The sequence below is a fragment of the Triticum urartu genome, chromosome 5, assembly GCF_003073215.2.
Source record: "Triticum urartu cultivar G1812 chromosome 5, Tu2.1, whole genome shotgun sequence".
Taxonomy (NCBI): domain Eukaryota; kingdom Viridiplantae; phylum Streptophyta; class Magnoliopsida; order Poales; family Poaceae; genus Triticum; species Triticum urartu.
This window is the reverse complement of record NC_053026.1, coordinates 178460951-178471724: the sequence shown is the minus strand read 5'-3', so window position 1 is coordinate 178471724 and position 10774 is coordinate 178460951. Positions and strand designations below refer to the sequence as shown.

General features: G+C 46.4%; 1 protein-coding gene across 2 annotated transcripts; it reads right to left on the bottom strand.

Annotated features, from left to right (window-relative positions):
- Window positions 1–1544: 1544 nt before the first annotated feature.
- Window positions 1545–6508, bottom strand: LOC125508309 (transcription factor E2FA-like). Of its 2 annotated transcripts, none has more exons than XM_048672968.1 (14): window positions 6155–6508; window positions 4875–5064; window positions 4742–4798; window positions 4557–4642; window positions 4394–4482; window positions 4265–4319; window positions 4085–4137; window positions 3968–4018; window positions 3803–3851; window positions 3647–3712; window positions 3484–3560; window positions 3176–3389; window positions 2238–2304; window positions 1545–2133 (listed from the first exon to the last, which is right to left on the bottom strand). In XM_048672968.1, exons 1-14 carry the CDS (start codon window positions 6314–6316, stop codon window positions 2015–2017), a joined length of 1335 nt encoding a protein of 444 aa, XP_048528925.1. In that variant the 5' UTR covers window positions 6317–6508; the 3' UTR covers window positions 1545–2014. The 2 variants fall into 2 exon arrangements, with proteins under 2 accessions (XP_048528925.1, XP_048528926.1); XM_048672969.1 differs by having other exon boundaries at window positions 6145–6283.
- Between the last annotated feature and the right edge of the window lie 4266 nt (window positions 6509–10774).

Here is a 10774-nt window from a genome sequence, read left to right as displayed (position 1 = left end):
CTTTTTAATTGAGCCAAAAGAGACTCTGCTCCACTCTTGCAAGCTGCATGACAATTTATTAAGAGCAGACCATGTGTTATCTATAGAAGTAATGCCTCCTTTGTGCACCTTCCAATATTCCTCAATCATATGATCATAATCAGAGGCTCTCATCCATGCTGCTTCAAACTTGAAGGACTGTTGGATTGGTTCATTGCGGACCTTTTCATCTCTTCTCGCTATTGTCACCAAAATGGCATAATGATCCGAAGTGGTGGTGATGATGTTCTCTACTGTGCAATCGTCAAAAATCTGCATGAAATCCCCATTGGCAACAACCCTATCCAATCTGACCCTGATATTACGTTTGCCCTCTTGTCTATTCAGCAAACTGTTGTCGTGATCAAGGGGTGGTTACCAGAATTGTCACGTATTCATGCTTAGACACCTTGAATAATAGAACGGATCTGAACTGACCAGTGTTGCTAACTATTACTACATAATGACCGCTAAGATATATGAGTAATGGAACTTATCATCGTTGGTAAATATACAAGGCAATTACAAACGCGATAGTTCCATCCGACCAGGGTCGCGACAATAAGTTGGTGGCATGCGCGCGCACGACCCTCGGCACGACCCAGCCACGCGGATGGTTTGTTATCCCCACTCAGGTACGTCGACCTGTTTCTTTCACAGAGAGAGGGAGAACAGACAGTCACATAGGGCAATATGTCATGGTGCAATGCATCGAGGGTGGCTTCTCCACAAGGAGCCCGACAGCAAGCCTACAAGGGAGCCCAGAAGGCCCAACAAGGAGCCGGCAACAGAAGAAAGCCCGGGGAATCAGATAGATGCCTAAGGATCATCTTGGACCCTAGTTTAAGATGCCAGCGGACAAGATTGAATCTCCCTCTTTGTAAAAACCTAGCCCTTATTGTGCATATAAGAGAACGGCTCTCAAGTAGATCTAGACTCCCAGTAGCATGTAATCCCTCGCACGAGGTATATCCGCCATGAATACAAACATAAAACATGATGTAGGGTATTAGTCCTCATCGAAGGCTCAAACCTAGGTAAACTATGCGTGCGGGCTCGGTTCTAGTACTAACAACCTTCCGCTCCGTCAGTTGGCATGCCTGGCACGGGCTTCGCTATTTGGAGAATAGACCGAGATCGAAGATCTGTGTATGCCCAACGACTTCATGCCACACGAGGCCATGGACTGCCCCAACCACCGACCGGGCCGCCATCCGCCAGATCCAATCGAGCCTCAATCTACCGCCATAGCCGCCGCGGTGCACCCCACCATGTGGCTGCGTGCCACGCCGCCTAATACCCCAGGAGCCATTGCCAAAGGAACCTTAGGAGGCAAGATGCCCACACTCTCTGCCGGCAGCAAGGAGGGACAGGAGGGCTACCAGCGGCTAGGGTCCCCTCCCCATCACCCACAGAAGAAGGGAATGAGAGCCATTTTCAAAAGAAACACCTGCAAGTGTTTGGTTCGATGAAAATCTCCAGGCTTTATTGTCCAGTTATTGCTAGCTAATAAGGCTCTATCTGAATTGGGGAAAAAAACATCTCTGCATTTCAATTTGACACTAGGCAAACACGATAGGCAGATGTCATCGAATGCTGACGGTTTGTGTTACAACTGCATTAGCTTCTAGTCTATGTTTTCAGTGCTACTCGAAATAATTAAGTCACGGAGCTTGCTGCCCTGTACATGTTTCTACTACAGTCCTAATGTTGTGAGGTACAACATGCAGCATACAAGCTACAAGCCTGAAAATGACCAGGTTGTCAGTAGATCTGAAAATGATCAGGTCGTTGGCTATTGGCATAGAAGCTTGACCCAGAGAGCTACTGACATGGCACTAGGTTGCCATCTGTATGTACATCACAGCAACCCCCCTGGAACATTCGCTCTCGGGTCTCTGTTCTGAATTGATTGGCCATTGATAACCCGGAGCAAGAAACAAAGAATTCTTCCCACGTATATGAATGGTACTTGCCACCATGCTTCAGGTCTTCTTCAGCTAATGCACGAGGGGTGATCCACCATTTCAGAGGGCGGCTGATCTTGCTGCCGAGGTGTGCCAACTTCCAAGAAATCCTCCGCGTTGATGTCGATTCCTTCCCACTCCACATCTGCTGTATTCAAGTTAAGGAGTCCAATGGTTTCACATCATAACATGGTATGCTATACTACAGCATAAGCACATCACAGGTTATATAGACTGTTAGAAAAAGGATACGTGCTGTCTTCCACATGTCAGTAATGCTAACCCCTGTGTCTGATAAGAGCCAGTAATCCGCATCAGTCTGCACAAAAAAATGGTTCTTGTTTTATGCAGTGCTTATCCAGGAAATTTTAGCTAACGATGGCAATAGTAGGGTATGGGTGGGCACAACCTCCTTCTGCCCAAAGCCATACCCACATAAACCTTCTATACCCACTCACTTCAATACCCATGGGGCACAAATTGGCACCCATGCCTATAACTATCGGGTATCCTATACCCAATGAGTATCCAGTGGGTACAGTATATAGCATTTGCATTCAAAGTAAGGTCGGGAAATGAGTCTATAATTCAAGTGATGATGGGTAGTCTAGCACTGGCGTGACCTCCGGGGTATCCATTGGGTTACACATGGGTGCAATTTTATACCCATGCTCTACCCATATATTTTATGGGTATGGATACCCATTACCCATGGGTGCAAAGTTTCACCCATGCCCACTGTTTTCAGTTAGGGTACCCATACCCATGGGCAAAACTGCCATCCTATTTCCAAATGAGCTCAACTGTGATATAAAAGATGCATCCATAGCAGATAAAAGTGCATTCTTTACTTTCTTTAGAACTAATTTGGGTATTCCTAATATTGGTCACGAGATGCTCCTCTCTCCATGTGCTTGAATCTCGCAGTTTATCAGTTTTTCAGGGTTAATCTTACAATTATCAAAGAACAGGTGGTAGAATGAAAGAATAAGTAGCAGGACTTACAAAACACTAAGCAGAACAGAAAATACCAGAGCTAATTGTATAGGACAAGAATGACATAGTGAAGAGGAAGTAGTGAAGTTGAGCATTTGGTGCAAACACGTATTACTATAGTTAGAATAGGTTGTGGCCAAATTTACTTTTAGATAAATATGCTGCAAAAATTTATTGCATGGAAGTGAACTTACATCAAGTTCAGAAGGGACAATCTTCATCATCCCTCCAATATCCTGTGTAGTAGGAGCGTCAGGGGGCATTATCAGCCCTTGTTGAACATTCTCCATCTCCACATCTTTGTTAGATCCTGTAGCGAGTGGTGTCCTAGGATTCTCTAGATAATTCATGCTTATTGTTTGTGCAGGCCTTGGAGGAGTCTCCATGCCACTCATCTCCTCAAATTGACTTAAAAGAAATAGATAATGATATTAATATTCGCATCAAGTTAGAGCTCTAGATTCTGAAGTTTTGATGCTAGGGATGTTGAATGGGCATATACCTAACTAGGTACACATCTATCGGACCCATAGTGCTTCTTAGAACAATCCTATATCTCCTTTGAGGATAATCATTCACCTGCATGGGAACCGAAGATGCCGTCATTAACAAAATGTAGTATTCATCTAAGTCCTAAAGGTGACAAACATATTGTTAATACTCACCTCATCAGGATCTGGGACTTCAAGCGTTGTACCATGAGGTGCTTTTATTGCGATTAGTGTCTGATTCTGCAAATTAAAGCACAGTACTTTTAATTTACTTGATTTATAGAGATGATACCGGTCATTTAACAAGTATTGCTAGAGATCAAAAGGTACCTGAAAGCATGGCAAAGACTTGATATCATCTTCTGTGACATACAGCCATCTGTGGGAAACGAGGTGAAAGAATAGATTATAGACTTGCATTAAAGTCCTAAAAGTCTTAAGTAACTATACGACAAACATAAATACTCTTTTAGGGAGGAAAGGTGGGCCACTTACTTTTGGTTATTTTCGTCTTCAGTGAGCTCTCTTAACTTGTCTCGCATTTCACTGGAAGAAACAATCAAGTTAGTGAAAGAATAATAACATCAGGAACTTAAGTAACTCGTCGCCAACCTTATTTGTCCGTCTAAGCTATGCTCTTGCAGTGTGAGGGCTTCAATATCTCCCTGCAGATGACAGATATAAAGAATCATAATTTTTGAGAGCTGAGGAACTAAAGAATCTCCTTGTCCACAAATCATGTTGCATGTGAAGCAACATTTGTCATAACTAAAACGGCACAAAGCATGATACCTGTAAAATGGACATATCATCGCTAACTTCACCTGGTCGAGAGTCATCGATTCCTCTGCAAAAGAGCATACATAATGTAAGTGATGACCACAAAATACAAGTAATAGATATGGACACAGGATAACTTACTTCCAACGAATGTTGTTCTTAAGCTTCTTTTCTATCAGCCCTATTCCTTCGAGGACATTAGTAATGTCATATATACGTCTTTTTTGTACCTGCACAAAGGCAGCACATTTACATGACTAACACTAGAAAGGATCTCTTGAAACAAGAGAAGCAAACTACCAACCTCTAGCGTTTCTGCAGCATTATTCAAATCAACCATGCCACCAGGTGCACCCTTTAGCAAGTTCAGGAACTTTTTTGTCAATAACCCTAAATGGACAACATCAATAAATGATGATCAGCTAACAAGCTACTGATAAAATACCAGTCCAGAAAAACAATAGTCCAAAATTGAATGTTCCATCTAACCTAGGGAGCTATCATAACGGCAGCCACCAACAGGAGTAGCTGGATTGCCCGGAGAACCTAGAAATAGTATTAACATGAGCGACTTGGTCAAAGATGAATATGATTCATGGCTGACTGAATCCACATCACTCACCGGAAAACAAAGGGGTCTGAGGACAAGATTTCTGGCCTTTTGCAGCTTTAGGCTTGGCGGACATTTTAGAACCTTTTCCCGAAGGTGGTGTAGGAATTGGACTGTTTGCTGCATTAGCATATCCAGGGCTCATCATCCAATCATTTGATTCAGCTACCTCATTGTCTTCTCTGTTGTGTTTCCGCTTTAACTACAAAATGAAACACTGTTATTAGATTTATGAGAAAAGCACGCATTGCATCAAAAGCGTTAATGAAAACTGAATGTTGGTTAACAGGTGTTCTCCAAGCTTTCTGCAACTACTACAAGAATGCGGCGTCGATAAAGCATGTAAGGTTCAAGAGAATCGGCCAAGGGGGAAGAGAGCCATAAGCGAATAGGGTTCTGGAACAAAATATTTATAAAGTGTAACTGTTAGTAATGGATCCTAGGGAAGTTAGTGGAATATGATTTGATAGTTTTATAGCCTGGATTTGCACTTGTTAATCAATAAATTAAAAAAGACTCCGTATAAATAGGCAAGTCATAACAACTGTCATGAAACAGTAACGGGTTTTTTCAGTAAGAAGAAAGTGTTTTTGTTAAGTGTATATTATCTCTGTAGCTCTTTCAGTAAATTAAAATGTTCTGCCTGTTTTCACACAGTGTGGGGAATTTAGCTAAAAGATGAAACTCATAACATAGTCTGCACTTCAATTATGAGAGTTGTGGAGAATGTCTTAGCTTTGGGGTTTTCAAGCCAGCACAACATGTCACACAATCTAATAGCTTGAGCCACTATAAGTTGCAAGGAGCAGAATGGAGTAAGTCGCCAATTGAGAGCAGCGGGGAACATTATATGCTTTGTAGGAGGATGGCGCATATGAAAGTGTGACTAGGTAGAAATCAAGTTAAGAAACATGGGCCTTCCCATAAAATCGTATCGATTTCCACATAGTATTTAGTTCGTTCAGATTCCATCTTAGACACTCTTCTAGAAATAGCGGAACGCGTCGTAAATAAATGCTTTGTTGGACTGCGCCACAACCCACCGGGTAGCAAAAATTCAGCAATTTCGCCTCCAACACATCCAAAGACAACCATTCCCCTCCACCCCAGCTTGGCCGTTCCCAAATCTACAGTGACATGCTCCAGCATTGCTACGCTCGATCTACTGCGGCGGCTCAGATGAGCTCCCCTCGTGGCGAGCGGGACCGGTTGCGTCCTAAGAAGCGTCCAACTGAAGAACCGAAACAGTGAATCTATCGAGAAAGCTCCTTGACAAGCCCACCCCAACTCACTGGCGTCCTGAGGACGACGGCCTCCGTCATCTCGGCGGTGCCGCCGCCGTCGGCCGGGCCGAAATGGTGGTACTCGCCAGGCGGCGACCCGAACGGCTGGTAACGCTGCAGCAGCACGCGCGCCGCGCCCTCGCTGCTGGTCCCGCCGGCGGCGGCCGCCATGGTGATCCGAGGCGCGGCGCGGCGCGGCGCGACGGATGGATCGGGCCGGGCGCGGGGCGGGGCGCTTAGGGTTTGGATCTGAGGATTTTTGGCGGCAGAGGGGGAGAAAACGAGGGAAAGGAAGGGTGGAGGGGGGAGGAAGGGAGGGAAAATCGTGGTTTCGGTAGTGGAGGATGAAAGTTATGGCCTCGGACAGATGATGGGGGTACTGTTTTTGAGGACTGGGACGGGAAATGTAAGCGGTCATTCTTTTTTACATCTTCTTACGAGTGTTCGATTTATGATCACTCGAATGAAATAAGCCTTTGGCTTCTTCACTGGGAGAAGTGTGAGCATCGAACAAGACTGACTAGCGGTGTACTGGTACAACAGGAAAACGAACACATTCTTGACACGTCATGTGGCCTGGTGATTCTAATGTATCATGGGAGATAAAAGTGAAACGTGGCAGCAGGGAAAACGTCTCTGTTGAAAAAAATTAAAGCAAGGAAAACGCCCAACTGTGCGGGGCCCGGGTTCCGTGGAGAGATGCGCGCGCTTTTATTTTCCCGCCGCGCCGCTTGTGGCCTCCCCCTGACACGTGGGTCAACCGCCAGCTTGAGCGCGCGCTGGCTCTGGTTTTTGGCGCGGAGACTCCTGATTGGTTCAAGCCGGCGCGCCCAGGCTTAAATGAATGCGCTCGACATGCGACATGCTTTAGGACATCTCTGGACCGCAAATTTGCTCAGGTATCTATTCACGGTCAGGGATTAGCCCGCATATGGTCGGAGATCATTTCGCATATATTTCAAGCCGCATTTAAACTAGACGAAGTACTTCATGTAGACCGGTCAATGTTCATCAAAATTCGGATAAAAAATAGCACAAAGTATCCATAAATGGCATACAAATAAGTCTAATATAACAATGCCTCAAATTCGACGAGATAAACCGGATGTCCAACAAGTTTTTCATCAACGCATCATGTCGTCCCACACATACTGCCCCTTCAACTTCAACCAACATTGTGTGTATGTAAATGATCGTCCCTTTGTCATGTGGTACGTCACAACAACGCGTGTGGGCTACATAATATGTAGACCAACATTGAGTGAATGGATGATTTAAACAAGTCGGGCAAGAAGAATCAAAATTTACGATCTCCTCATGTGCCGCTTGCACTGGCCACCTTGCCTCCAGCTGACCAACCACACAACAAAACTTGATGACGCTGGTCTCGATAGCGTAAGCGATACGATAACGACCTCACATTGCGTTGTTGGATGATGCGCATGTCGTAGGGCGCATTATGTTTTCGTGTGTGAAAAAATTCTTGCACTTGCTACCAGAAAGTCCCATGTCTGCTCCTGCCTATGAAATCCACGGATATGGTCAACCACGCATCGCACAACAGCTCATCCTCCGTGGTCGAGTACCCCCCCCCTCCCCCATTGTTCGAACTCTGAAAAACGACATGGCATCTGAAATTAAGCTAACTAGCATTTAGCCGAACACCTGCTGGGCGTGGTGTCCGTCATGGAGGTCGTCGACAGGGGAGCAGAGTGTACCTGGTTACAAACGGCTCAAGGGTGGACGATGCCGTCGTAAAGGCAAGTGGGTGTGTTGGTGCTGGTTGCGAACGTCTGGCAATGTATTTGTGACGACTGGAGAGGTACAGTGATGGCGGCAGAGGTGGAGGGTGCGAATGCAAAGCAAAGGGGGGAAGAAACGGAGTGGAAGGAAATGGGACTGGAAAGAGAATTTAGTAGGCCTTGGGTGTCGGGTCCTACGTGGTTGTTGTCTGGACTGCCGCAAACTCTTCCCACCACTTTGTCTCCATTTTACGGAAGAAAGCACGTTCAAACCGCCGAGCAAACCGATAGAGGCCCACGTTAGATGACACAACACACCCGGACCGCACGGTCCAAACGATTGCGGCCGGTTTGAGAGTCCGCGTTGGAGATGCCCTTACATGTAGACAAAGCTGCTCGTTGCATCCATGTTTAATTAACCTTTGATCTATTACTCCCTCCGCTTCATGAATATAAGATGTTCTAATTTTTTTTTCTAAATCAAATGTTTTTGGTCACTCGTTTTGATCTGTATATAATTCATATTGAAACATCCACATCGGGATTTGTGAACGAAGATAGCACTTCAAATGATCTGCCATGGCAACATAGAGAACATAAAAAATACTTCCTTCATCCATGTGTATAGGGCGTATAATAAAAATCAAATAATAAAAGAGTAGAAGTCATCGTGCATATCCCATTCCTCACTCGCCTCAAACAATCATTTCGCTCTTTTAAAATAAATCATTCAACACCCAACAAACCCCCCTCAGTTTGATTCCATACGCCCTCCAATGAAATTGGATAAACCATCAGGAAGGAGATCAGGCGTGGGGGCATTATTCCTAGTAGGGGTTACAAACGGTCTTGGAAGTGGATGTTCCGCCAAGGCCATGCGCTTCCGACCAGCAGCAACATTGACAAGCAAATTCTGCAGCTTCAGACCTCAATCCGAAGGATGCACGCGAGCAGCAAGAGACCGTCTTTAGTCCATCCGTATTAGGGGAAGATGAGAGCACCTACAGTCGGATGCCTCAAACCAGTCTCGAACGTCGGGACGGGAGGACCGGTGACTGACCGGTCAAAAAAACCTGACCCACCCTGTCGCCTTAAACTGGTCTCAAACTCGTAGGTTGTCCGACACCCCTCGTATCCAGCCTAGATGTAGAGTGGGTATGAGGCGGCCTGGGCACGTCCGCCACGTTAGCCCCGCCCACGTTGGCCCGCACCTACCCCCACAAAAAACCCATCCAGATCGAACCACTAGCCTCACTTCACTCTGCTCTTCTCCGTCTCTTCTCCTCCTTTTCTCCAATCCATTAATTTCGGTGAGCATGTCCAGCACCGATAGCCAATCTAACCGGGACGCATTCCTCCATGATGCATCCAACAACAAGGAAGAGTTGGCCCTCCACATCGCGTTGTAGCAGTCACGGGTGGACACCAGCGGCGGTTCCGGATCATGTGCTCCGCCGCCTGTCACCCACGGTCGCAACACCGATGCCGAAGCTGGCCCTTCACTCTCATGCTCAGCTCCGCGCAAGTAGCTCAATCAACGTCGCCCCTCGATCGACCTCGCCCCTCTGGCCGCTGGTCCACAAGGGCAGCGGTAGATTTTAGTGCCCGCTCTGTCGGCGTCGTGGATGCGCATGCTGGAATCAGAGGCGCATGCCACCTGTCGCGGTAAGCAAAGGGCAAGGGATATGGTGGTCGCGCAGTCCTCCCGCCGCTGTCGTCGATTGCCAGCTAACGGTGTCCTGGGCTAGGGGGTCCTAGCCCAACCGGACTAATGTATGGGCCGGACTACCAGCCCATTAAGGAAGCAAGACTTTGGAGACCCTCGAAGTATGGCGGCCGAAGACTTGGCATGTACTTCAAGTATATTTAGATTCGGCACGTGAATCCTTAGATGGAAACTGACCAGGTGTAGCCCTAGATACCCCTGGTGGCTATATAAACCAGGAGATTTAGCCCGTAGAGGGGACCCATCCATACACCCTAATGCGGAGCATCATTCCATCATCCCCATGGACCCGATGTAACGCCCTCGATGCTGCTATATCTCCCACGTGTCGAAGCACGACTTAGAGGCATAACCGCATTGAAAGCAATGTCGCAAGTGAGGTAATCTTCACACAACCCATGTAATACATGAGGGAAAGAGATACATAGTTGACTTACAATCGCCACTTCACACAAATACATGAATAAAGCATTACATCAACCAAATACAATCAGGGCCCGACTACGGAGCCAAAATAAAAGAAGACTACCCCAAATGCTACACAGATCCCTGATCGACCCCAACTGGGCTCCACTACTGATCAACTAGAACGAAGCAACACAAAGGACAAGATCTTCATCGAGCTCCTCCTTGAGCTTTGTTGCGTCATCTGCACGGTATCATCGGCATCTGCAAACTGGTTTTTGAAGTATTTGTGAGTCACGGGGACTCAGCAATCTCGCACCCTCGCGATCAAGACTATTTAAGCTTATGGGTAAAGTAAAGGTATGAGGTGGAGCTGCAGTAAGCGACTAGCATATATGGTGGCTAACCTATTCGCAAAAGAGAGCGAGAAGAGAAGGCAAAAGCACGGTCGAACAACTATGATCAAGAAGTGATCCTAGAACAACCTACGTCAAGCATTACTCCAACACCGTGTTCATTTCCCGGACTCCGCCGAGAAGAGACCATCACGGTTAAACACGCGGTTGATGTATTTTAATTAAGGTCAACTTCAGGTTTTCTACAAGCGGACATTAACAAATTCCCATCTGCCCATAACCGCGGGCACGACTTTCGAAAGTTCAAAACCCTGCAGGGGTGTCCCAACTTAGCCCATCACAAGCTCTCACGGTCAACGAAGGAATAGACCTCCTCCCGAGACATTCCGATCAGACTCGG

Excerpts from the sequence above, each read along its gene's own strand:
- LOC125508309 (XM_048672968.1), bottom strand. The coding sequence starts at position 6,316 with ATGGCGGCCGCCGCCGGCGGGACCAGCAGCGAGGGCGCGGCGCGCGTG. Across the intron at positions 4,643-4,741 it reads CCGTTATGATAGCTCCCTAG|GGTTATTGACAAAAAAGTTC; the intron begins GTTAGATGGAAC and ends TTGTCCATTTAG. Across the intron at positions 3,852-3,967 it reads GAAGACGAAAATAACCAAAA|ATGGCTGTATGTCACAGAAG; the intron begins GTAAGTGGCCCA and ends CGTTTCCCACAG.